At 43.0% G+C, this 25,335-nt stretch overlaps 1 protein-coding gene across 1 annotated transcript in view; it reads right to left on the bottom strand.

The window, feature by feature from the left end:
• rims2a (regulating synaptic membrane exocytosis 2a) overlaps positions 1-25,335 on the bottom strand; it is a 147,983-nt gene that overhangs the window by 88,201 nt on the left and 34,447 nt on the right. The window contains 1 exon segment of the mRNA XM_085178578.1: positions 16,077-16,336. Coding sequence (XP_085034704.1) covers positions 16,077-16,336 — 260 coding nt within the window.

Raw genomic sequence — 25,335 nt, 5'->3', positions numbered from 1 at the left:
AACAGGATTACATGTAAAGCAGTCAGTTTCCTATTCATGAAACGAAGCATGTGGCTATGCTAACTGGTCAATCATGCACCTAAGTGTTTTAGCTTCTCAGTAACAGTAGAGTTTGAAATGTTTTTGATTGACTCCCTGTTAGGTTTATATTGGTGGATTGTCATTTATGCTTAGAGATATATACTCATATATGCTTAGAGGTATATAATCAATTGCATGATGATAGAGGTCTGATCCTTAGCAGTCTGCAAAGACTCTGTGTGCCTTCCAGAGTGTTCTGGCATGCACACATATCCTAAGGTCATGAGAGAGGTCGTACCTTCTCTTACTGTTTTATGGTATGGTAAACACATCTATGTCCGTTTAGGTATAAGTGCCTTTTGTTTAGATGAACTGCTGGACTTCTAGGCCAATAGGTCTGTGCCAGACAAACCTATCATTAATTGGTCCTTCGAAGCCGGATTCTGCAATCAAACATTCACCGAGGGGAAAAGCGCCAAGCCGGAGTCCTACGCCAGTCGGGACTCATAGAAGCGCCTGTTAAAGGACCTGTGACGTAAAATTCATCACCAGGCCGGTGGGAGAGCGTCCATTTTTGCCTCGATGGATGATGATTGACGGAATCCAAGACTGTTACTGCACGCAAAAGCAACACCAAGTAAGTTGAAAGAGAGCGACTCTATAACCACGTGACTGGGTTTGTGTCCCGTAACTGGGCTTCGAAATTTAATGTGGAAAATCAAATTTGGGTTAGCAAACCTGGGAAAAAGAAAACTGACTGCTTTAAGAGGGAAAATTGAGAAGGAGTCTGAAACACTGCAAAGAGAAACGTATACAAAATCACACATACCAACAGAAAATGCATTAACCATACTAACATTTACAAATACAATAGAGCTCATGAAGATTAGACGGCATCTTGAGCATGTGCTTCTGTTTATCATCTTGTCCAAGTCACTTAGTGAGATGAAAAGTAATACATAGACCAGAGGACTAATAGTATCTTAGGAAAAATGATTCAATCATAGCGGGGGGAAACATAACAGACAAGTTTTGTTATCAAATGCTGCTGATAACTAACCCTCCAGGTTGCAGGACAACAGTTTAAGGAAGAAAAGAAGATTGTGGCACAACCAACCAGTGATCAGACAACAAATTTAGTTGTTAATATAGTAAATTGTGAGACGGTTTCTGCTTAATTGGTGCAGCATAAGTAATTTACTGTATGAAGGAAATTCTCTTTTGTGATAATATTTTGAACATGCATTTCTGTTGTCCTGTCAACTTAGTGGGTTCTGAGTTGTTATGCAAATTAGTTGATTATTAGTAGATCAGGGAAAGGTGACTGAATTATAACAGAAGTGAATAGGATATGTTAGAGTCTGCCACAGTGGAGACTCTAAAAGACTGAGTTTCCTGTTTCTGACGAGTGAATCCTCCACCCAGATTCACACCTCTGAGTACATAAGAACAAACCTGTTTTGTGAAATACATGACGACATGTCACATGATTTATGATGGGGGAAAAATTAAAGCTAAATAAAATGGGTCTGTGACCCAAATGAGTGATAAACACAGACCTGGGAGGAAACTCATATCTAATAAGACAATAGTAATAATAATGTTGTGTGGTGTGTGGCTGATGGATGAATGTTTTGGGATTAATTTAGCTGATGATTTTTCTTTTGTTACAAAGTTGAACCTGCCAATTAGGTTTGGTATGATTTGCCCTCCTGAGATGAGGAGCATGTGTCATGACTTAACTAGGCCTTTTTATTTTGATACTTTCACAGTGCACTGAACTTTTTGTTTGATAATCTCTGTCGTTGAGCAGATCTGCACAATTAGAACGAAAGCGCTATACGACAAGTTGGGAAAACCGTTGCAAGTGAGCTTTTCCACATTAAAATGGGTTCTGGGGAAAGCAACTTATTTGGGACAATTAGAAAGCGAGTCCTGGTCTAAAAGGATTCACAAAGGTAATCCAGTCTAAATTCTTTTTCTTCTTTTTGAAATGACGTCATATTGCTGGCACTAGAAACTTAATGCGACAAGAGATTCTACTAATGGGGAACTGACTGGACTGGTAAAAGCTGACAAGAGTTGACTGACTTAACACCACTATGCAAGGTTAACCCCCACCCAGATGTGACAAAGGGGTGGGTGTATGGATGTGTGTTTCTTTTTGTTGCAGCAGCAGGAGGAGACCAGAGGAGGAAACTTTGGGTCACATGACACTATGTGAGCTCTACTGATTTAACCTTTGACTGTAATTTTTCTGGGTTACTGGGTTTATGTGTGAAAGAAACTGTGTTTACTGGCTATATGTTGGTTATGCTATTACACTGTGTTGTTGGGAAAATGTGAATATTACTGGGAGAATGTGTATACAATGTGAGACACATACTGTGTTGAAACCAGTGTCACTCCTTTTCACAGCTACGGATGGTTAATCTTATTACCTTTTTATAGCACCTCTGGAATCTGTTGATCCAGACCTGACCTCCAGGATGCTTCATATGTTTTTCTAATGCTTGTTTTTCTCTAAGAATGCTTGTGAAGGATTCAGCACGAACAGACAAGTGATGTTAGAGCAGAAGTGCAGTGATTATAGGACATTTTTTAATATTGGGCTTATTATCTGACCACCATTGAGCTCATTAGAGATGAAATAAGCGGAGTGACAAAGTTAAGGAAAGTCACTGATTACAATGTGGAATTAAATGGGATGATCCATGATTTGAGGCAAATTATGGCAAAAAGTAGTGGGTTTAATGGTTTAGAATAAACCTGCATTGACACTTGTCTCTGTGGTGCTGAATACTTTATTACTCTTATGATACAGTTGTTTGCAAATGTGAAGTTTGTTTTAACTTACAGGTTTTGTCTGACAGGCAGTGATGATGATAGTGTGGATACAGGCTCCGGGTGGAGCTGGGAGTTGAACAACCTTAACATTTAACCACTGACTAATGTTTTTACACAGGGTTACAGGTTTGGAGTAGAGCTACTCCAAGTGGGAAAGCCTTGGGGAATTTTTCAGAGAGAATGTGCAATTTTCTTGTGCATGTCTACTTGTGTGGAGCTGACACATGGCAAGGGCCATGTGGCAAAGGAGGAGTGTCAATTTTTAAATTGCAAGTACCATGAGAAGGAGTGCCTGAGGAGATCGTCCGCAAGATGGAAGCCGAGGCCAGGAGAGAAGCTTCAGGAGGATCAGTGAGGAGCAGAGATCACCTCCAGCACAGCAGACATCCCACAGAGGGCTGTGCCACTGGGCTTCCTAGAGATCATCATGAGGAGACTTTGAACAGTGAAATCCAGAAGGAGTGATAAAGATTTGACGTTGACGTTGAGGAAGACAACTACGATGTAAGACTTGCTCTACCCTAAATCTTCAGCGGCGTTGGAACAGGGGAAGCAGAAGGAGGAAGGGAGCGTGCCAAGCTCTAATTGACGGCGCAGAGAGGAAGTTCAGCAATAGAATTGTGAATCTGTGAACAGCATAGATGCCAAGTGACTGGGAAATGACTGACAGCAAATTCTTATGAACGCCACCTAATGCTGTGTCACTGTGCTGTGCATACTTTGACACTCCGAAGAGGGTCATCCTTTGTGTCATTGTTGTTGTCATTTGCATCACGACCACTTCTACTAGACTGCTGAAGTGATTCAACAGGTGGGAGCATAACAGCAGTAAAACAACTGGATTCAATATCCTTTCCAAAAAGGTTTTCTGCAGAGATGAAAGGACAATAGAGGAGTCATAAGTGCAGATAATCCACCAGTTGGCTCTATCCCCCACAGGAAGAATGCCTGAAGTGAGGTGATGGGGGTTGATCGACGCCATAAAACAGAAGTGCTGACGAGGCCTGCAGCTTTGAAGATAGCTGAAAGCCACATTGACAAACAACAAAACCTACTGGTATGTTTGTATACCCATGTCGGCATACATTTGGACTCTGGTCATATGGACAATGATGGAAACAACTGGAAGAGACATTTATGAATCTCTGTAGAACTCAAACCACTCTGCGGAGAGATGTGTGATTTACACACCTGGGGAATACACCGCAAAGCTGGAATGATTTTGAAAATGTTAATTCCTGTGTTTGACTATTAACATTCATTTGCTTACTTGTAGGATGCAGTTTACCATTGTATGAGATCAATGAGAAATAGGATAACTGCTAACACATTTATCAACTGTGTACTGCTACAGTAATTTGGGGTGATTGACAGATGTTGGGTATAAAAATGCCTGCACTGAAACGGTCAAACACAAGGGCTTCAGAACGGGGAAATTTCTAGCATAAATGCCAAACAGGGTGGAAATGTTAGGTTTATATTGGTGGATTGTCATTTATGCTTAGAAATATAAACTTATATATGCTTAGAGGTATATAATAAATTGCATGATGATAGAGGTCTGATCCTTAGCAGTCTGCAAAGACTCTGTGTGCCTTCCAGAGTGTTCTGGCATGCACACATATCCTAAGGTCACAAGAGAGGTCGTACCTTCTCTTACTGTCTTATGGTATGGTAAACACATCTATGTCCATTTAGGTATAAGTGCCTTTTGTTTAGATGAACTGCTGGACTTCCAGGCCAGCTAACTGAGAGTGACTGGGGTTTGAGCGGCAGGAACAGTCTCAGGCATCTCCCTCGTGCACGAGATCACACAAAGAGTTCAGCCTGGTGTCTAATGCTTTTGCTGTTGTAGTAGAATTGTCTCGTTCCAGCAATAGGTCTGTGCTAGACAAACCTATCACTCCCCTTCACTAAATAACAGGGATTTAGCTAAGAAAGCCTACTTCCTGACCTTCCAGAGGTCTGACTTTATAAGCCTCTTTAATCAATAAATCAAAATGTACAACAAGAATGATAATGCCGTGCTGGAGCAGACAGCTTTCACTTAATGACTCTACTGACTACTGAGGCCAGGGGGAGGATTTGCAGAGTAACACACCTATGCGCACGCGCACTGATGTCGCATAATAACAGTCAACTGTGACAGCAAAGGTGGTCGGATTTAACCCTTTTATTAGATTCTCAACTGTCACCGATGCTGACGAACGGTATCACATGTCAAGGCGTATGGTTGAAGCAAAGCACCATGCATATGTCGTATGCGGTTTCTCTTCTCTCCCTTGGATATTTAAAAAACGAGATGACGTCAGGCATCTGTTTGAGAGTACAGAAAAAAGCTTTATAAGAGAGAGAGAGAGAAAAAAAAGACCTTCTAGGGACTGGGCTTCAAACATATGAGCACACAAGTGCAGCCACACAGACTCTCACAAAGACGCATAAGGACACACACACAGAGATACACAGAGAAGAGCTGAATCTCCCATGTGCGCCACTCAGCAGCCTTCTCTTTGGTCCGTCGGTTGGCAGAAAGAGAGGAAGTTAAGGACCTAGAGCGGCACTGGAAGTGGTTTATAATGAGCCAAGTGAAGAGAGAGGACACTGTGCATACTGTATCCCAGCCATTTGTGACAGGTTAAGGTTGAGGGTCAAACACACACACATACACACGCAAAATGCATGCGCACGTGCAGCCATTCAGCCTTTCAGGGAATCAGTCTCGCTCTGTGAGCATGAAAAGAGCCCAGATGTCAGCGCTCTGCACAGGCTGGCGTTTCTGTTGAAAAGTACTCTGTCTTTCCTTTCTTGCTCTGTGGCACTTTCCTTCCTCATCCTGTTTCACTGCTGAGAATGACCTGGCCAGGCAAACCTATACCTAATGTGCATCCCTGTGGATGGGATCACATGTACCCCTGCCTGCGGGACTGTGCTGTGGCAAACTGTAACCAAACATCAGCAAAAGCAATTTCACCTCCCTCTCTGGGCAGCGGCAATAGCAGCAGAGGCAGCAGGCCCGGGGGCTGGGGACATTAGCCTGATGTTTATCTGGCCACACAGCCCACCGCTAGCCACCAGTCCCCTCTCTCCCTCCCTCCCTCTCTCTCTCTCTCTCTCTCTATTTCTCTCTCTGTCTTTCTTCCTCTCTCACTCGCGGTTTGATGCTGAGATATGATTTGGTGAGAGGAGAGGAGTCGAGCATATCGATTCAGCCTCTGCCGCTGTCTCTCTCGATCACTCCAACTCTCTCCACTTTCTCTCCCCTCTATCTGCTTCTTTTCTCTCTCTCTCTCTCTCTCTAGCATGCAATCATAATAACCCCTCTCTTAGACGCCCAGGCAATAAACCAGGGCCTCCCTTCTTCCTCCGCACATCTCCCACGGCGAGGACAAAACCAATAAAGGGCCAGCTTAATTACAGCTGCTGAGTGCCGCCGACACCCGGGTACGACACCACGGGGCTGCGGGTGGGCTGAACCGTGGGCGAGCTGTGACGGGATATTAGGGAGCAGGAGGAGGGTGCATAAGAAGCATTGAACATGTAGCCTTAGTCTGTCTCACATCAAGAGAACACTCTTTAGTGCTCACAAAGATGACAAAGAAAGAGGTGACCATTGACTTGAGGCCAGATGAGAAAAATAATAAAGAAAAAGAAAGCGTGATGTTCTCTCCTGCCCAAACTGCCACTGCTTAGGCGCTCCTTCAGCCGCCAGCCATCTAACTCCCAGCAGCTACAGAGAAGCACCTCAGTCAGCCTAATTTTGCATCCACAATGCTTTAATGTTAAAAGTGTGGGAATAAAAGGCAGGGTATGGCTAGAAGATAAAACACACACTCAGCTGACTCGCTCTGAATGAAGAAGGGTAAGCGGAGAGAGTGTAAATGTGTAAACGGGCATCCAGAACAGAGAAGAGTTAATGCAAGGAATGCTTTGGCTCTAATGGGGAAGTATTAAGAAACTATGGTCCATTTTTGGGGCGTGGTTTTGGTCGAAGAACTCCATCATTCAGATGTACTTTCAGTTCACTTAATACCCAAATGACCTTTAAATTTTAGCTTTAACCAGACTAGCATGCTTTAACAACAATACCGGAAGAAAGAACTGCAGTTCAATATTGCAGGTGTCTTGCTTTCAAGACCGCCCCTCCCCTAGAATCCAACGCCTTGTTTCTTGTTTTTTCTGGGTCTGCGATCTTTCCCTCTCCTTCTTTTCTCTAGTTCTGTCACATCAACATGAATCTGGGGATCCAGAGCTTCCAGTCCCACAAGCTGCAGTCTGCTATGTCTTGCCTTGTCTACAGCTCTGTCACCATGGTGACTGATGCCTGGGTGTTTCTGCCTCCTCTGGTACGTTCTGTCTGCTCCTTGCCATTTTTTTCACTCCCTGCTTTGTTTCTCCACTGAACTCCACACAACACAGTGCTTATTATCAACATGGGCCGACAAGATGCAAGGGCAGCAATAAGTGTAAATTGTGCGTCATTACTTAATCATGTTAGAGATGACTGTATTTAATGTTCTTAGTAGGTTTATTTTTCCAAAATAAAACATCCAGCTAGTTTGATCATCCTGACACAATAAGCTGCGCACCTGTTATGTAATGCTGCTTTGCAATCAAATAACAAAGTAAGACTGCACGTGCAGTACTTATTGACATGCCTGCACTTCCTAATTAGCTCAGTCAAGGACTACTACAGGAAAATTAGCTGCTGCAGACGCACCGCTGAAAAGCAAATGAAATTTGGCTCTTAACTGAGCGGGCTCACACCTTCTCCATGAAATAATTTGGGATGAAACATAAGTTAAATGTAAAGATTCTTGTAATATTTTTTTGTTCCATTCGGGAAAGTTGTGCAAAAGTATTTCAATGGGAAACTGCCATGATATTCATTTTATCCGAATCAGAATACTTTATTAATCCCAAAGGAAATTATATTGGTTTGTCACCATCTATTGCCAAATAACGTGACAAAATGGTAAATGAGTTGCCCACTAAAACAAGTATGGAACATTTACATGTTGGAAATATTGCTGACCGGGTGTCAGTGGCAGCGAACCACACAATTCCCACAGCTGCAACTGTACATTTAAAGCATTTATCTGGTGAAACAACAGGTACTTGTATGAACTTGTGTGTTTGCTTATAGGCTTAATTCTACTACTATTATTCGTCAAAAAATGCATTTGTTAAAAGTGGGCAGCGGTTATTTTCAGCATTTTTTTGACAGCAGATTAAGTTCAAATATTGCAAGTAGGGCCACAAAAGGAGCAGCAACAGTGAGCTGTCAGATGAGCCTCCTCACTGACATAACTGACTACTTTCACCATGCCCTACAGACTCGACCCATCTGCAGTGACAGACAAGAAAGTCTAAATATTACCTGACTTCAGTTTGTTTTGCTGCTGCCAGAATTCAGTGCTCTGTTACCACTACTGGTGTCACCAAATCAGCAGGACCGAAATCGCTGAGACTGCTGCTCTTGGTTTCACGAGTCTTTTGACAATAAAGATACAAATTGTGAACATCCTTTAGCCAATGTAGAAATCATGTATAATATGTTGATACAGGGAAATCAAATATTGATATTTTATTAAATAAATGAAAATAAATAAATAATAAATAAATGGAAATACTCTGTCAACAAGAGGGCTCATCTCATCACAAAACAACCTGAGATAACGTTAGCTGAGCAAGCATCCAATTAATCGTCCCAATTGAAAAACCATGCGACATATAAGAATAAGGTCAAGATGGTATTAGTAATTCCCAACTTGACCTCATTCAATCTTCATGGCAACATTTATGGCTGGTTTTAGTGACAGTGTTTGTATGCTTGACAATCTCATTTTACATCAATAATAAATAACTGAAGAGAGATAACTTCGTCTTATTGGGTGAAACATATTGACAAAGTTTAACTTTGAGGACATAATTTGTGTTTGAAGGAAAGGTGATAACTTGTGTAATATGTTATTGCAACTCTAATTTTATTGCAAAATGTAAAAATATGTGTTAAAAAAAGTGTCAAAACATCGTATCAAGGGGGGTCTAGACCCACCTCTAGAAACACAATCACCATTCTCATCCCGATAACTTTGATATTGATTGACAGAGACAAAACAGCATCATTTCTAATGATGAAAAATTACACCTTATTGTTATGGCAACCCAACTGTTGGAGGGGACAAGAGCAGAGACCGTGATGGGCGTGGGAGAAATCCAGAGAGTTTCCACATCAGAGGAACCTTTAGTGTGATGCTGACGGTGCTGGTAATAAGCTGGTTTGCAACGTGCCGCACGTATAGGCTAGAAAATCCACAGCTGCAAATACACCGTCACTGCAGGAGGACAATATACGTGAATGTGGAATGATGTAAACAGCTGTGAGTAAGAGGATGACTCACTGAACTCACACCCCAGATTGTGCGGCACAATCGGAATCATCGAGCTGCAGCCACGTCGATTTCATTTAACATGCTGGATTTGATGCATGGAGATGATTTCATTACATTGCATCTGTGCCGAAAATCAAACGCTCCTGTATACATATCCCACTCATCCTGCATCACACACTTCACAACAGGGGAAAGACTACAAAAACTGCACTGTAAAAAAAAAAAAAAAGAACTCAGTAACATGCCTTCTAATGCTACAAACAAAAGTCCAGCAGACACAATCTGGTCTGAGGTATTCTGGAGAAGAGAAGCACAAGGAGATGCAACTCTGGATGGGTTATAAGCGGAAAGCGTGTGTATTAGAGGCGGTGGCGGGGAGGGAGTATGGTTGCAGTTTAAATGTAGTGACCACTCAATTCCAAACCATTCAAGCCTTCTAAGAACAGATCTCACACACCCCATTAGAACCTCTGCTGACGCACACATGCATAATACATGGAAGCTGGATCTAAAAGCATACAGCCCATTAGGAGGCCGAGCCTGTGAAAAGAGTAACAGATAGAGAGGGAGAGAGACTCAAACGGCTCTGATCGAACGGATTGCTAAGCTGGATATCCGCTGATAACAGCACACACTGCTGGTTTAAGGAGTTGTGTTGTTATTGTGAGCTTGACCACACTGTGTACAGACAAATTAGCGAGGATGACACCGGCTGTGCTGAAAAAGTAACTACGATTAAGAGTCTGTCATGACAGCTTCTTGCCATTGAGAAATACCAGCTGCAAATGTGATCGTTTATCATTAAAAAAAAACAGCCTGTTTTGGACTGCTTTCAACCACCACCATCCTCAAACGGAAAGGTTTTGCTGAGAAGAAAACAACATCAACAACAACAAAAAGGTTGCAATGGAAAATAAGTTCAATTTAATCAGTAAGATGTAATGCTTGCTGGATCACAGTTTCCAGGCACAGATACCCACCCCCACCCCCTGTTCCGCCCTTCCAGTGGCTGAGTGTTCTGGCCATGTAATGTGAGGTGGCAGAGAGCCCGGCAAAGCTGTAAATTATTTCTGACGGTAGGGGTGGGGGGACAACAGGGGGAAAGACTCGCAAGTCCCAAGAGACAGACTGTGGATGGTGTGGCGATACGGGGGCCTGCGTCTATAGCAAGAAAGAAAAGTAGCCTGTCGGTCCCCCAAGCCTCGACCCTAAAGCTGGAAGTTTACGGCCCTTCTGCAGTCTGCATAATGTGTCCAACAGCCATGCCTGGCCAGATGACCAGAGGCCTGTCCGTAGGGTACAGGGCATTTAGCAGACTAATCGTAATATGCTTCGGTGCATCTCTCTCTCTCTTTCTCGTTCTCTTTACACACACACACTACGCTCCTTTCTATCTAGCAGAAAATGTAAAATTACAGCAACGCCTGTATGTTGCAGTGACGCTGTGCTGAAAAGGTTTTTAAAGCACAGCAAATGTAAGTAATTATTGCTCTGTTAGTCTAAGCATAGATTATTAATTCATCTGCAAAATGCACATGATGTCCATTCTTGCTGCCATTTTGCTGTCAAGTAACTGACACCTTAAAAAAACTTGCCTCCCCCTATACACCTTCAAAAGAACATATAGTGGGCATGTAGGGGAATTGAGTAGGGGGTGGGGGGAGTCCCCACTCATCCCCATCACTGGACTCCTAAGATGTACATTAACCCCTCATGATCGTTGCCTCCCTCATGTTCTCCTCTCAGGCAGCAGCAGCAGCAGGGCACAGACATGCTGCAGCAGCCGTGCGCTGGGCCATAAAGGCGCACGCGCGTATATACATTTACGGTAACCCCCGATGTGGTCACAGTGTGCCTATAAAACTACCAACATCCAACCGTGCAAGCTTGCGCGCGTGCACGCGCACTGAGCAAAGAGCGGCAGGGACGTTGATCGGCCCCCATCATCCCAGCCAGGAAATATCTGCAGCAGCACTACACTGTAGGCTGTTATTACGCAGGCAGGCTACCGATCGATACATGCCCCCCCCCCCCCCCCCCAAAAAAAAAACAAAACAAAACTCGCCTGACATACCAACGGGGAAGCCCTGCCTCATAAATCTGGGCATTTCTTTTACAAAGGAATCACTCACCCGATGTTGCTCAGCGCCTGCTCGAACAGCTCCGTCTGCAAGATGTTCTGAGGTGCCGTGAAAGCCCCGTTGAAATGTGATAAAACCGAGCTACAGAACTGACGCAATGTCTCAAACTGCATTTTCCCCCCACCTCGGTTTTCTTTTTATCCTCAGTAAGTGCTCAGCCTTTTCCCTTTTCCCACCATTACATCCCAAAGCCTGCGCTCTCTCCGGACGCCCCCCTTCTAAACATACACCTCGTCAGTTTTTTTTCTTCTTATTATTAGTAGTAGTGGTAGTATTAATGTTATCTCCCGGGGGCGCATTAAACGCAAATAAGACGCCGATCAAGTTCCATATTCCTCCTTGCGCTGCTGGTAAAAAAGTGTCCTTAAACGAGACGCATACCGGGTGGGCTCCTTCGGTCATAATGCTTCGGACTTGCAGCGAGAAAAGGGAGGCAGTGCCGGTGCCGGTAACAAGCCTTTTCTTCTTCTCGCGGCAGCGGCAAAAATCTCTTCTCCGTGTGCGGGGAGAGGTGAAGGAGCGTCCGGAGGAAAGAAAAAGCGAAGAACCATCCTACACGGCACCCGGCGGCGGCGGCAGCATCCCCGTACCGGCGCATCAGCTGCTGCCTCACATTCAACTCATATTTCCCGTTGCCCATGAAGAGTACACACTTGCCCTGACACGCGCACAGACACGTACGCACGCGCTACCGATATAGTCGCGCGAACTCTTTCGCCATATCGCTCCATTCTGTCTCGCGCACTCTTCGGGACGCGCACAGCGGCAGATAACCGTCAGAATCACGCACGAGGGGGGTGGAAGGGGGCGTGCTAGCGTCACGGCTTTTTGTCTTTCCGACATTCCACATCCGGCTTTGGAATGTCAGCGCTACATCAATCAGCAATAAAGTTACTGTGAGGATAAAGCACGCAACTAATGAGGGCTTTCCCGAGAGCCTGCTTGTTTATTTATTTATTTAATGCGTTTCATTTCGTCCAGAGAGCCAACTGTAAACACTTGAAATTAGCCAAAAAGAACCCAGTTAATTCCAGGCCCTTCTTTAAAGCGGATGCATTTAATGTGGTTACATATTTTTACAAGTCTTCGTGTTTTTCAGAAATTTGTTTGTTTGTACGGGTTTTTTTGTTGTATTTTTTTTTTAAATTCAGTTTACTTTCCAGAGTTGGAAGAAGTTTAATTTAAGTTAGTTTCAGTCGTAGTTATTATCATTATTAATAATAATAATAACCATTATCATTATTATTATTTAGTTTTAATGTTCGTAATATTCCAAGTTCACTAAGTCGTTTCAGTTGGCTTAATTGTTTTTTCAAATGTCTACTTTTTATTTTTATTTTAGGTTAATAATTTTTTTTACATCTACTTTTGGTTGTTAGTTTAGTTTTAGTAAACTATTATAACCTTGCTGAGAGATAAAATATAGATCTGTTAAACTTAAAGCAGCGCTTCAGCTGTTAATCAAGACAATAAAGTGGCCCTTGTTTAAGCATGAGGCAGTTATGTAATTATGTAGGATGTTGGCACTGTGATCATGTTAGGATAAAAAAGTCCCGAATAAAACAAACATGCAGATGCTATAGTTACCCACATCTATCTAAACTCAAACATATATGAAATACTATAAATACTAGACTATGAAAATATTAAGCTTAGACCTGGGATTGCAAATGTTTGTATTCCACTGTTTCATGCAAGGGACCAGGTGAGTCAGCATCAAAAACACTCAGGCCCCTTTAGGTTTACCTAAACCCAAAACCTCATTCGATTATATAAATAAAATTGAACTGAAATGAACTGCTGGGCTCAAAACAAACCCTCTCCTACTTAATACAAATCTAAAAGAAAACATATGTTCAAATGAAACTGATGACTAAAACAACAAAAACTATTAACCCTGAACTATCTGTGTCAGCTGTTTGACCATATTATCATTTCACTGCAGAGCTGATCGAGGCCAATGCGGCATGTGCATAAAATAGGACTAGTGCCGGTACACAACTTTAAACTGGGACAGACTAAGTTAGACTAAACAATTGTCCCAAGCTTACTACGTAACACACTGGGTTTTGCTGGTTGTTACAGGATGTTCGAGCTAGGTTTGTTGTGCTCCTTCCTCTTCTCACATTTTTTTGGCAGGGTGAATGTGCCCGCTGCTGGGTTAAATGTGTTGAAAATGCAGAATCTGAAGAAATTCTTCCAGGGAGTACATTCCAGTCCCTGTTTAGGTATGGCGGTTTCATCAGCATCACCCAACACTGCAGCTGTCCTGGCATATTTGTGCGTTCATTCAAATGACACCTTCGAGACCAAGACAAATTGGAAGCCCTCCCAAGTTATTTCTCCTTATAAATAAACCTCCAGCTTTTCCCCCTCCTTTTTTAGCACAACAGATCCAGGAGTTAATTTAAACATTCTTTAAGATTAATGAAAGTGGGTTTCGGTGCTTATGCAGAGGGAGTTCTATTTATACACTCTGTGCTATCCATCATCAGCATTATCCCATGAATTTTCAGACAGCCAGTTTCCTGTTTTGTCACTGGAAATGTAGGCAATGTCAATGCGAGAATTACTCCCTGGTACCATCTCCACCTCTCAAAGCTATGTAATCATTCACGATATAAAGGCAAAATCCTCGGCCGGAAACAAAAAGTGATTGAGTGACTGACTGTTTGGAGCAGTCTGAGCAACTCCTGCATTACTTTGCACTGTAAAGCACTGCAGCTTTAATTACAATTTGTAGTTGATTCTCTGCTTCTTCTTTTTTTAAATCATTGGACAGTCTAAGGAAGATTCAACAAGAACACTGTGGCCATCCTTATCTTCCAACTGCATCCAAGCCATCAGGACTGTAGGGAAAAGTCTGATCCTCTGACTAAAGTCTGCTACATTATGTTTGCATGTGTTTCCACAACTACAAGAAGGACATAACCTCTATATAACTACCAAAATACAGCTGACATGCTGTATAAAACTGTAACCTTGTGTGTTATACATCGCTGAATGTGTAACAATCTCGCACCCTGGGTATATCTGATGGAAGATGGAAGAATAACAGCATGCCATCACTGCAACAGACTGATGAAGTGGCAGTGTTACGTATCCCATGTCTGAAAAGGCTTCATGTGTCACTCTGCTTGCTCATTGTGTTCTTGTCTATATTTCTGTAGGGTTTGTACCTTACAGTATAAAGTTCCCTGAGATGCACACGGCTATGAATCGGTCCTGTATATAAATATGTAAACTGAACCGATTCAAATTAAACCATAGCTCAGTGGCCTCATTACACAGTGAAAGCTCTAACAGGACACTCGTGTATTTCCAACTGACTTGCAGGGCAGATGTGTTAAATGGACTTCACGTACGAGATTTTTAGTGGATTCTGAGGACTGTGTTTAGAGACGTGTTGTAACCAGAGTTGTGCAGGTTGTTTTGTCCCTGTGCTACACAGGTCAGTGTAACTATACATTGCTGGCATGTAACACAGATACACATAAATTACTCTGGGCTAACTCTGTACAACTCTCCAATTAGATCCAGGCTATCCACTGAGTGTGCTCGCCACAACATGGCTAAGTATACAGCCTGCATTTCCCATCTTTCCTATAAAGAAGCATGGAGAGGGAGAACAGACAGAGAGAGACAAGGGGGCAACTGTTAGTCTGTGAGCTATAAGGTTGCTGTGGCACACCAAGGGTTGTGGAAAACAAAGCCTTACGCTGAACAAATGCTGAGTTACCTTACATCTGAGAAGGAGCAAAGACAGACATGAGAGGGTTTTTTTGTTGTTGTTTTATTTCAAGGGCTCTGCTGAGAAATTCCAGAGAGTGTACAGATCCTGACTATAAGCGTCCATCCTACCTTTAGAAGAATAAAGAGCAAGGAGCCCCCGTGTGGACATCAAAGTAACTACTTTACTTGACACCAGCATCAAGAAAAAGGCAACCGGATATGGGATTCACAAACACAGCGTGTCCGTGTTGTCAGCATGTGAGAGTGTTGCACTCAGAGGGAGCGCTTAGTGCATATGACAAAAGAAACACAGTGTTCTGCATTGTAATTAGCCCACTCTTGCTTTTCAAATGAAAAACAAACAAACGAAAAAACCCGATCCTATTAATACTTTATTTACTGCAGTGGCCAAGCTGGCCTACAAACAGGACTAATTACTAAATAGGACCGCTGCAGTGAAAAAGTGCGCTTTTGTCTCAAAAACAGAGATAGTACTAATCACTGCACACACACCTCACCTGCCTGTTTCCCATTGCAGCCGAATCAGAGTTTCAACCATCTGTGATCATATGTGCCACTGTGGTGTATGTGTGTGCATGCATGCATGTGTGTGTAATGAAGTAAGAATGAGTGGGTGGATGACTGTAGTAGAATAGCTGAGTTAGTGCCAGTTAGATACGGTATATGTCTCCCTGTGTCCTTTATAGGTCTCATGGGCTCCATGTAGAAGAAGCTTATATGGATTCTTATGGCAGGCTTGCATGTCTGTTCCTTTTACAGCAACACAGAGCAGCGGTAATGTTAAAAGGCTTTCTGCAGTTAGATGAAGCACCTTTATGAAGCTCTTGTCTGTAACTTACACCGTGCATGCGGCACATGCTTGCTTGTTTGTTGTTGTTTTTCACAAACAGAAGTGAGGTGTGCATGTGTGGGACTCGTGTACCTTAGCCCTGAACCGTTGTCAAGGGACGCCTGTCTGGGCAGGAGCCCGCCGTGAGGTCTGTTTCTGTCTGACGCTGGTGTCAAGTCTCCTGAGGCTCCCTGGTAGGGGTATAGGGACGGGTCCTGCAGTTTGGCCTTCTTCCCCTGTGGCCCACCCTCAAACACACCCCGCGCTTGATCAGGCCCCGAGCCGTAGAACCATGCCCCCGATTTGGTGAGGATTTCTTGTTGTTTTCGGCACAAGTTGCATACCCACATAACCTGCATGCAAGAGAAGGGGAACAGTTAGTTCACTGAAGAGGCAGTGGCAGCCTTACAAAACCTAAGATGAGCTGCAATGGAGTAATTTGTGTATTTGTTATCTAAAGCTGTAACATGACTATGAGGCCTATTGTTGTTGCTGGGTGAACAAAAAAAACAAAAAGATCTCTCAAGGTGTTTGACAATCAGGAATCAGGAAGAGAGCTTTTACAAAAGTGAGTAAAATGAGTGTTTTCACCCTTGCACGACAATATTCATAAACACTGCTCACAATTCATGTTGATGAGGTGAATGATGAAATATTAGACACATGCAGCAGCCTTTTAAATCAGTGAAAGGTAAAGTGACGTGAGTGCAGATTTATTTTATTGCTGCTCTACATTTTGAGCCTGTGAGTCCATCCTCTACAGTAGTTTTAGTGCAAATACAGCCGACTAACAGTAGAGGCTACATCATAGTGAATGTTACACATATTTTGCTAATATATTTTAAAGGGAATGGCAATAATTTTTTCTGTGTTGTGTCATCCTGGGTAAATAAAATAATGTTTATTTATTGGTATAGATGGATTGTCAGTGGACAGTAATATCACTCGGGTGATATTAGTTTAAACTGCGCCCGCCTGTACAGCAACTGTCAGAACAGGTTCAAAGGCTCGATCTGTACCACAGCTCCAAACCACAACTGCTTATCTCAGCCGCTTGTTCGAAACGAAATACAGAGAGACGCAGAGTTGGGTCTCTCCACCTCCGTGGCAGAGACCTAACAAATTATTATAGTTGGTAACAACCCAAAAAATCCTATGCAACCTTTGCACTAACACACAGGCCAAGAAAAATTTTCTGGGTGGGACAGAGAGAAAATAAAAGCTGTCATCAAGTTACACAGTCAATCATTCAGTTTTATAAATTGTCACACTGTTATATCACAACACCCTGGGTGCAGTCGAACAGTAAGGAAAAAGCCTCCTATAAGACCTCCTGTGACTTTTCCTAAGCAATATATGAAATTCCCCTCTCGCCCATCCGGGCGGTCTTTATCCTTCAAGCTCGGGTCCTCTACCAGAGGCCCGGGAGCTTGAGGGCCCTAGGACTGCGCTCTTCTGGACAGAGATCTCAGATGTTGTTCCTGGGATCTGCTGGAGCCACTCGCCTAGCTTGGGGGTCACTGCACCGTGCAATCTGATTACCACTGGGACCACTGTTACCTTCACCCTCCACATCTTCTCGAGTTCTTCTCTGAGCCCTTGGTACTTCTCCAGCTTCTCATGTTCCTTCTTCCAGATGTTGCTGTTATTTGGTATCAATACATCTATCACTACGGCTGTCTTCCTCTGCCTGTCTACCACTACTATGTCCGGTTGGTTAGCCATTACCATTTTGTCCGTCTGTATCTGGAAGTCCCACAGGATCTTAGCTCAGTCATTCTCCATCACCCTAGGGGGCATCTCCCATTTTGACTTCGGGACTTCCAGACCTTGTCGGCACAGATGTTTCTGTATACTCTGCCGACCACTTGGTTATGCCGTTCCATGTATGCCCTGCCTGCTAGCATCTTGCACCCTGCTGTTATGTGCTGGATTGTCTCAGGGGCATCTTTACACAGTCTGCACCTGAGGTCTTGCCTGGTGTGATAGACCCCAGAACTATCGATCTTGTGCTTAGAGCTTGTTCCTGTGCTGCCATGATTATGTCCATATATGCATTCACATCATCTAGTAGACCTTCAGAGGATACTTCACGTAATCTTGATAACCGGCTATGGAGGGATTATGTTTCAAGGTCAATTCCTTCTTCCATTGCATATATATGTAGAGAGAGAGAGAGAGAGAGAGAGAGAGAGAGATGCTACATGACTGAAACACACAAGAAACACCTCACAAAAAAAGAGAACATCAGCCTTTTTTTAAACACAGGTTAATGTCACAATAATGAAGGATCTGCATTATATTTCATAGGTCAAAGGAAGCTCAGCATCTACACATCTACACAGTATGTACTGGTCTATGTTCTAGTGACACATGAGGTATTTATGACTTCCTATCAGTGTTACAGATGACTTAGAACTCTGGTCACACACAATGGAAGCAGCGAGGCTACACACTGTGCTTTATGTGTCCCAGAGGACAGGAGCCAATCAGACCACAACTTCCTTTATTTATCCAGTGCCACTGTGAGAGCTCTGCAGCAAACCAGGGGTCACTGTAGAAGACCCAGCTGTCACCTCACTCCTAATCAACCCCACATTATCTCCTGTATTTGATTTAACTAACATTGTGAATTGTAACTAAATCATTGGAAGTTATCTCAAAGTGGAAGTCTCCAATCACACAAAGGAGTCTGAGTTTTTTGGGGGTTTTTTTGCTTCAGGTAACAGTGCTGTGCAGTAATCAAGGCAGAGCAGCGTATGTCAGCACCTTCAATATGTCTGCTGACAAAACACATGTGCACACACATTACAAAACACCAGGAGACCCCAAAGGCTGCAGCTATTCCACCAAAGACTAATTAAATCCCACATATCAATCATCACCGACAAAGACAAATACAAATACAAAAAGGCTATTAATGATAATCTAGGTGTAATTTATATGATTCTTTCAGAGTTTTGTTTTTCTCAGCCAAACAATTTTTTGTGTGTGAACGAGTGGATTAAGCTTACTCATGGAGAAATGTGTGGGTATCTACACTAATAAAGTAACTAACTACATTAGAGCATGTAGGATCATGGGAAAAATGTTTTACCTGGTTAATTACCTGAAATCTGCCCTTTCCACTGCTGTAGCCAATGACCTACATATTTACTCCTCCAAACTGCAATTAACAGGGAGTCAGTTACTGTGCACCTCCCCAGTCTGCCAATAATAATTAACCATATTCTCAGCCCTTGGACTGCACATGTCAAGCTCTTTTATCTCATCAGCGAAATACCTGATACCCTATTAGTATTCCAAAAACACAGGCCAAAAAAAAAAAACTGCATGGGTCCAGAAAATGTTGCACACACTGAGCTTCAGACATCAATACTTGGATTTGATTTGCACTTTGGATCTGAGTCAGAATAAAAATTGAGGGTTATAAAGTCTATTGGACAGGAGGGGAAAAACCTCCACAGGCTGAATCTACAATATCTAAAAACACTGAATGAAATGAAATGAAATCATGTAGTGACACTGATGACAGGGCATTTTCTGTGGTTGCCTAAATGTTTTACAGAGGTTATAGAGGGGCTTGAGAGGCTAGCGAGTGCTATCTGGTTTAGCAGTTCAAAAACTTCTGAGCTAAGGATACAAAATTTCTCAAATTCAACCCAAAAATAATAAATCTGCTGAAACTTTGACGGTAGAGATAAGATCTCATGCTGTAGCACAGTACTAGATGTGTGACAGTAACGGAAGCACGTTGGTTTGTCTTTAGTCACACTGGCAGACACCACACAGCATAAGGCTGCTAACAGTCCATCCAGGGATGCAATCCAAAGACAGATTGAGCTCAACCCACACTGACAGGAAACTATTATAACCTCCATTCATTTGCAGAGCACATTGACAAAAAGACTCGACAGTAGATGAATGCATTCACAATGACACACACACACACACTGGTCAAGCAGCTGTAACAGCCCCAGGTATTTTCACTATCACTGCAGCCATTCTGCTCCAGACTCTCAAACACACGCGCTTCCCTTTGGCTCAACTCTTCACGGCTGAGCGCAGGCAGTGGGTTTGGGGGCTGTGGCCCTCGGGCAGGACCATTTCTCTCTGTGTTTGCACATTTCATAGTCATTGAACCTGCAGTTAAAAATAGAAAAATAAAAATAATAAAAAAATTTAAAAAATAAAGCGCTACCACCCTGTCCAAAACACCTGGAAGATAGATACTCTATTCAAACTGCAATAGGCTGCTTACTGAGGCAGTGAATTAAGGGAAATACACACCACATGCCACAGGATCAATAAATAATTTCCTTTCCAATACTTTCTCATCAGACCAAAGGTTTGTTTTTTAGGGTAGCAGCAAATATCATCTTCCAAAAAAGGTGGGTGTGTTCTTGGGGAATTGGCAGTGCACATTCACATATGTCTTTGAAGGAGAGGTTATCTTTGACACCCCCCCCCCCCCCCTTTTCTTTTTTTTTTTGCTGTGAATAAGCCAACAAGTAAAGACAACAACATGTATCCATCAGCAATGTCCATTACATATTAAACACTGTTGTGCATGCTCCATTCAATTTTTTCCTGAAAGAGACATCCCCTCACAAAGCTGCTGGATCTGCAGCAAGCAGAGAGCACCGAGCTCTCTCTTGTGGCCGTTAAATGGCACTGCAACATTATTTAACACTCCAGAGTGAATCAGCAGTATCCTTCCAGGCAAAAAACAAGAAAAGCAGAAAGCCAGCTCCAGCGTTAAATGAAATCAATGACACTTTTAGATTCATTCATTTTACACTCATTCATCTGTAACATCGTCACAGGATGCTATTTCAAATCGAGATGAGGACCTTCTGGTGACATCTGTGCTACATTCATTTGTTTGACAGTTATAAAGAAACCCTGCTGAGTGTCCGTGCCATGATTCCAACTGAAGATTGCATTTGGAGGTTTTCTGTGAAATTTGTTGCATATCAGCTGCCTAATAGAGACAAAAATAAGCTCATCTACAGCTAAAGCAGCAACAAGCTGCAATATTGATGGGGCAGTAAATGAACTGTCATAGGTATCATATTGCATCCCTGTTTCCCTGCTTCACCTGAACTGGGGTGAACTGAACCGCTCATTAAAGACTCATTGTTTGGGTAGTGAAGTGTTCCTCAGAACATCCCGACCTGGACAGAGTCCAGCTTAAGCACACGGGCATCACAAAGTATCCCAGCTGCAGTCCAGAGTGGATGAGATCTGAACACTTTGGCCTTATGAAAGGGAACAGAATGCACCAGGAGGGTAAAATAGCATGTTTCAGCAGAGGTTATCACCCAATATTTCCATTATTACATCCTATTAAAGATGGATATTCAGTCTGAGGAGTTTTGAGGCACTTCTCTAGAATGAAAGGTTTACAGGGCGTCATTATTATTTTTGTTGTTTTGTAAGTGTGTATTCCAGCCAATACTAACGCAAGGAGAGCGCCTACATTCACATGCCCTAACACTGGCTGCACGTGGTGAATTACATTTTAATGAGCTTCTAATTTTAGTGTTGCGCAGCAGTAATAATAATAGACTTGATGAATATTTATGCTCCTTGTTTGAAGTTCAAGAGACACAAGAAAGAGGAGGGGACTGCTGTGGAAAACCAGTGTATGGATTCACACAAAAATGGCTGATGCCTGTCAGACCCACAGCCCCTTCAGCCTCTCTGTGACCCAAATAAACGTGTTAAAAAATGTTTGGTTTTTTTTGTTTTTTGACTGGCACTGCGCGCTCAGTGGAGACAAACACATGCAGTACTGTCGGTAGGATAAAAGGAATCTGATTTGGGATTTTCTGAAAAGAAATTGCTGCAACACATGCTGTGTTCGGCCAGAGTGCTGAACTGAAACGGCCACCTTTGTGGCAAACAAAATGACCAGTGGTTTAAAAAAACAACAACAAACAAAAAAAAAAAAACAAACCCCCGCGATGTTGTCACTCTGAAGCTCGTTCAGCTTACCCATGATGCCGCTGAGACAAGGATAGTCGTCTCTCCAAGTCATTCCAATAACGTGCTGACGACCGTCAGAGGCTTCTGCTCCTGAAAGCCAAGAAGCGATTCCGACCTTCAGCACCGCGGACAGCTCCGAGTGCAGACACCGGGTTGCCTGCCTGCCGGACAGCAGCTGCTGAAAACACCGTGAAGATAACACCGGGGGGATCAACCGGCCACATCCGATCCAAGAAAACCGACCAACGAAGCCTTATTCCCTTATTTCTTTCCAGCAAAGCGATAACGGACTGCACAGAAGCCTCAATTCCTGCTTGTGCCGTTATACTAGATCCATCCGTGCAAACAGTCCCGGACTGAATGTCAGCAGCGTCTCTCCGAGAAAAAACAAAACATAAAAAAAAAACCAAACATGTGAGGTAAGCAGTAACGCGTCAAATCACGCTGTGTGAGTTCATCTGGAACAGAGAGTCAGAGCTCTGCTGGACCTAAAAGAGCTGATTACATATGCGACGCGTCCCAGCTCTGCTCCCACACTCCGGCAACAGCTACAGCCGCTGTTCCCCCCTCCCGCAGTTAGCGTTCACAGGAACACTAGAGTCTGTGCTGGAAATGCACCCCGAGCCTCAGCAAAGAGACTGGAAAACAAACGCGTCATCGTGCATTTGCCCTGTCACACTGCCGCTGGACCAGGAGTCGCAAAATGTTGAACCCACGCGGGGAGAAAAAGCAAAAAAACAAGTGAAACAGCGATCAAATCACTTGAGGAACTGAGCCTGGTGATGAGGTGTCGTCAGTCTATACCAAGCTTCCACCCTCATGTGAAATCTGCCCCCCCCCCCCCCCCCCCATAACATGTGCAAGCAGCATTTTGTCTACTATAAGGAAAGCACAGAAACGTCCTTGTACAGCTACATTTGGAGAGTGTGCATTTTTCATGCTTTCTATCACAGATATATATATAGTTGAGGTAAATGTATAATTAGCCAGGTTACAAAGCTCTGCAGGTTCAGTCATAAATAGGTGGCATCAGTATCACAGCATAGAGCTGAAAAAACGCATCTGTGCGTCAGTTATGTCATATTTCAAGACGTTGGAACACATTTATTAAAGGGATTTCTAACTGCATTACTACTGTAACATCACGTGCATGCTCAGCACATATGAAAAAAGGTGCATCTCTATGAAAATCAGAAAACAGTTAGTAGTACACCACCAAGGAGCATTGTTCTAATGGTGAAAGCAATTTCACTGGTGCCATTTATAGAGTCATAATTTTTCTTTGATTCATTAAAAATTTTTTTTAAAAGGAAATAGAATCCAACAAAGTAGCGTCGTCCTTGCGCTTCTATTTTATAGCAGGAATGTGGAGGGTCCAGGAAGCACATGTAACATCTTCAAGAGTTGCTTTAATCGCAAATGAGTTCCTCCCCGGAGACTGTTGATTCCTCAGGCCCTTTTTGAAGCCACATCAGAGGAAATTGGTGGGGGTGCTCTACCGCTACAAGCAGGGACTCTGAAGACTTCACAACACTGACACACAGTTTATCTATATCAAAGGCATTTCCAATTTTGAGAACAGAAAAAAAAGAAGAAGAAGAAAAAAAGAAAGTTGCTCGGAAGTTTTTTTTGCTTGAAGTAGAGGCTAAGCTACCTGGCATGATTGCTGAGCAGTGATTATTATCAACACACACTCTTATCACTGTTTTTACATCTATTATTCAGCTTGTTGCGATAAGATAAAGCGATTAATGTGGCTACACTACAAGAGTCATAGAGTCAATTGAGCTTTTCAGGGTTAGTGAGCAGAAAACCTCCACCTTGCCTAAACTTTTTTACCAGCTGTTTTAACTCTCGGTCCCTCTACGCTATATCATAGTCTAGCGTGTCATATCTCTTCTTGCTGTTCCCGACATAGACACTTGTAAATATTCAATGGCGTTTCACAGAACAAGATCTCTCTCGCCACTGCTGTCACCATCTGCGAGAGAGGGAAAGAGTAGACGGATGGAAAAAGGGCAGATTTCACCACCCCCGCCGCCACCACCTCTTTCACTGACACACAAGCTTAGACACCAGACCGTCAAGGCACGCCGCAATGTGTCCCTTTGTTCGCGCGGGAGTAATCAAAGCTTCTGTCCATCAGTTCAATATGACAATAGTGATCAACTACTGCCCTGAGTGGTCTTTTGTATTGGTTTGTTTTGTGGAGGTAGCACAAACCAACATCAACAACTGAAAAACGCCTCTTTGCTTTTTCACACTCATCACCTCTGTTTCTTATTTTTATGCTGACCCTCTGACCGACCCTGTCATCTGAACTTCTGCTTCCTGCCATAAATGCTTACTATGCTCCCCTGCTGCAGACGAGCGTTGCAACACATTTCACATGTAGATCTGCAAAAAAATATTCAAAAGTATGACAGCACTGCCAAGCACTGTGATAGTGATGTTACTGAGAGCAGCCAGAGGAGACATATATTTTCACCTGTACTGGGATCAAGTGTTTATTTCAGTGCATATAGACATACATTACTTTAGAATGTCCTTTAATTACAAAATGATTCAGTTCTTTTTGGTATAACACTCCCATACTCATGGTCTGTATGGAGAAGTGACCTTGTACACCAGGACACTGGGGCATCACCAGGTAAATAGCTGGCACTGGATAAGAGGCACATCACATGGTCTAGCTGCCATTGCCCTGACTGTCTATCGCCAGCCTGCTGCCACTGTTATTACTCAACACCATCTGTACAACATGGTAACCAATCTCTCAGCTATTATCTAGCAGTGAACAATGGAAGCCCTTACAAATGGGGGTCTTGGCATTATAGGGAGCAGCTGGACAGATGTCGCTCTGTGTTTCTGCTGAGCCTGTTGGTATGCAGTGTCCTCCACAGGCTGCAGTCTGTCACATTAACGGCTAAACACGGGAAGGTGAGCGCTAAGAGAACTCTGGGAAATGCATGTTATACATATATACACGTACACTGATATGGCCTCCTGTTGTGCATTGACCTGCCCGGCGATGGTGTACATCTTTAGTTCATTACACACTTACAGATTATTGCCAAATGTAAATCTATAGTGTTGTGCGTTATATCATGTGGAAGATTACATATTGGGAATGATGCGGGAACATTGAGGCTAGGCATGGTATTTTATGAGCAAAAAATAAATACATTCAAAAACAGTTGCCAACTTAGAAAAGTTACCTGTTTTATTTAATTCAAATTATTTTAATCAAAATATTAAAATACAGGTCAGGTCTAATTTGAATGTCAATATTAAGCTTGAAAGGACACTCCTGTATTAAATATTATACCTATATAAAGTCTAAGCCTTAGAAATAACACAT

This window comes from Neolamprologus multifasciatus, chromosome 11, assembly GCF_963576455.1.
Source record: "Neolamprologus multifasciatus chromosome 11, fNeoMul1.2, whole genome shotgun sequence".
Taxonomy (NCBI): Eukaryota; Metazoa; Chordata; class Actinopteri; order Cichliformes; family Cichlidae; genus Neolamprologus; species Neolamprologus multifasciatus.
This window is presented reverse-complemented; position numbering and strand designations above follow the sequence as displayed.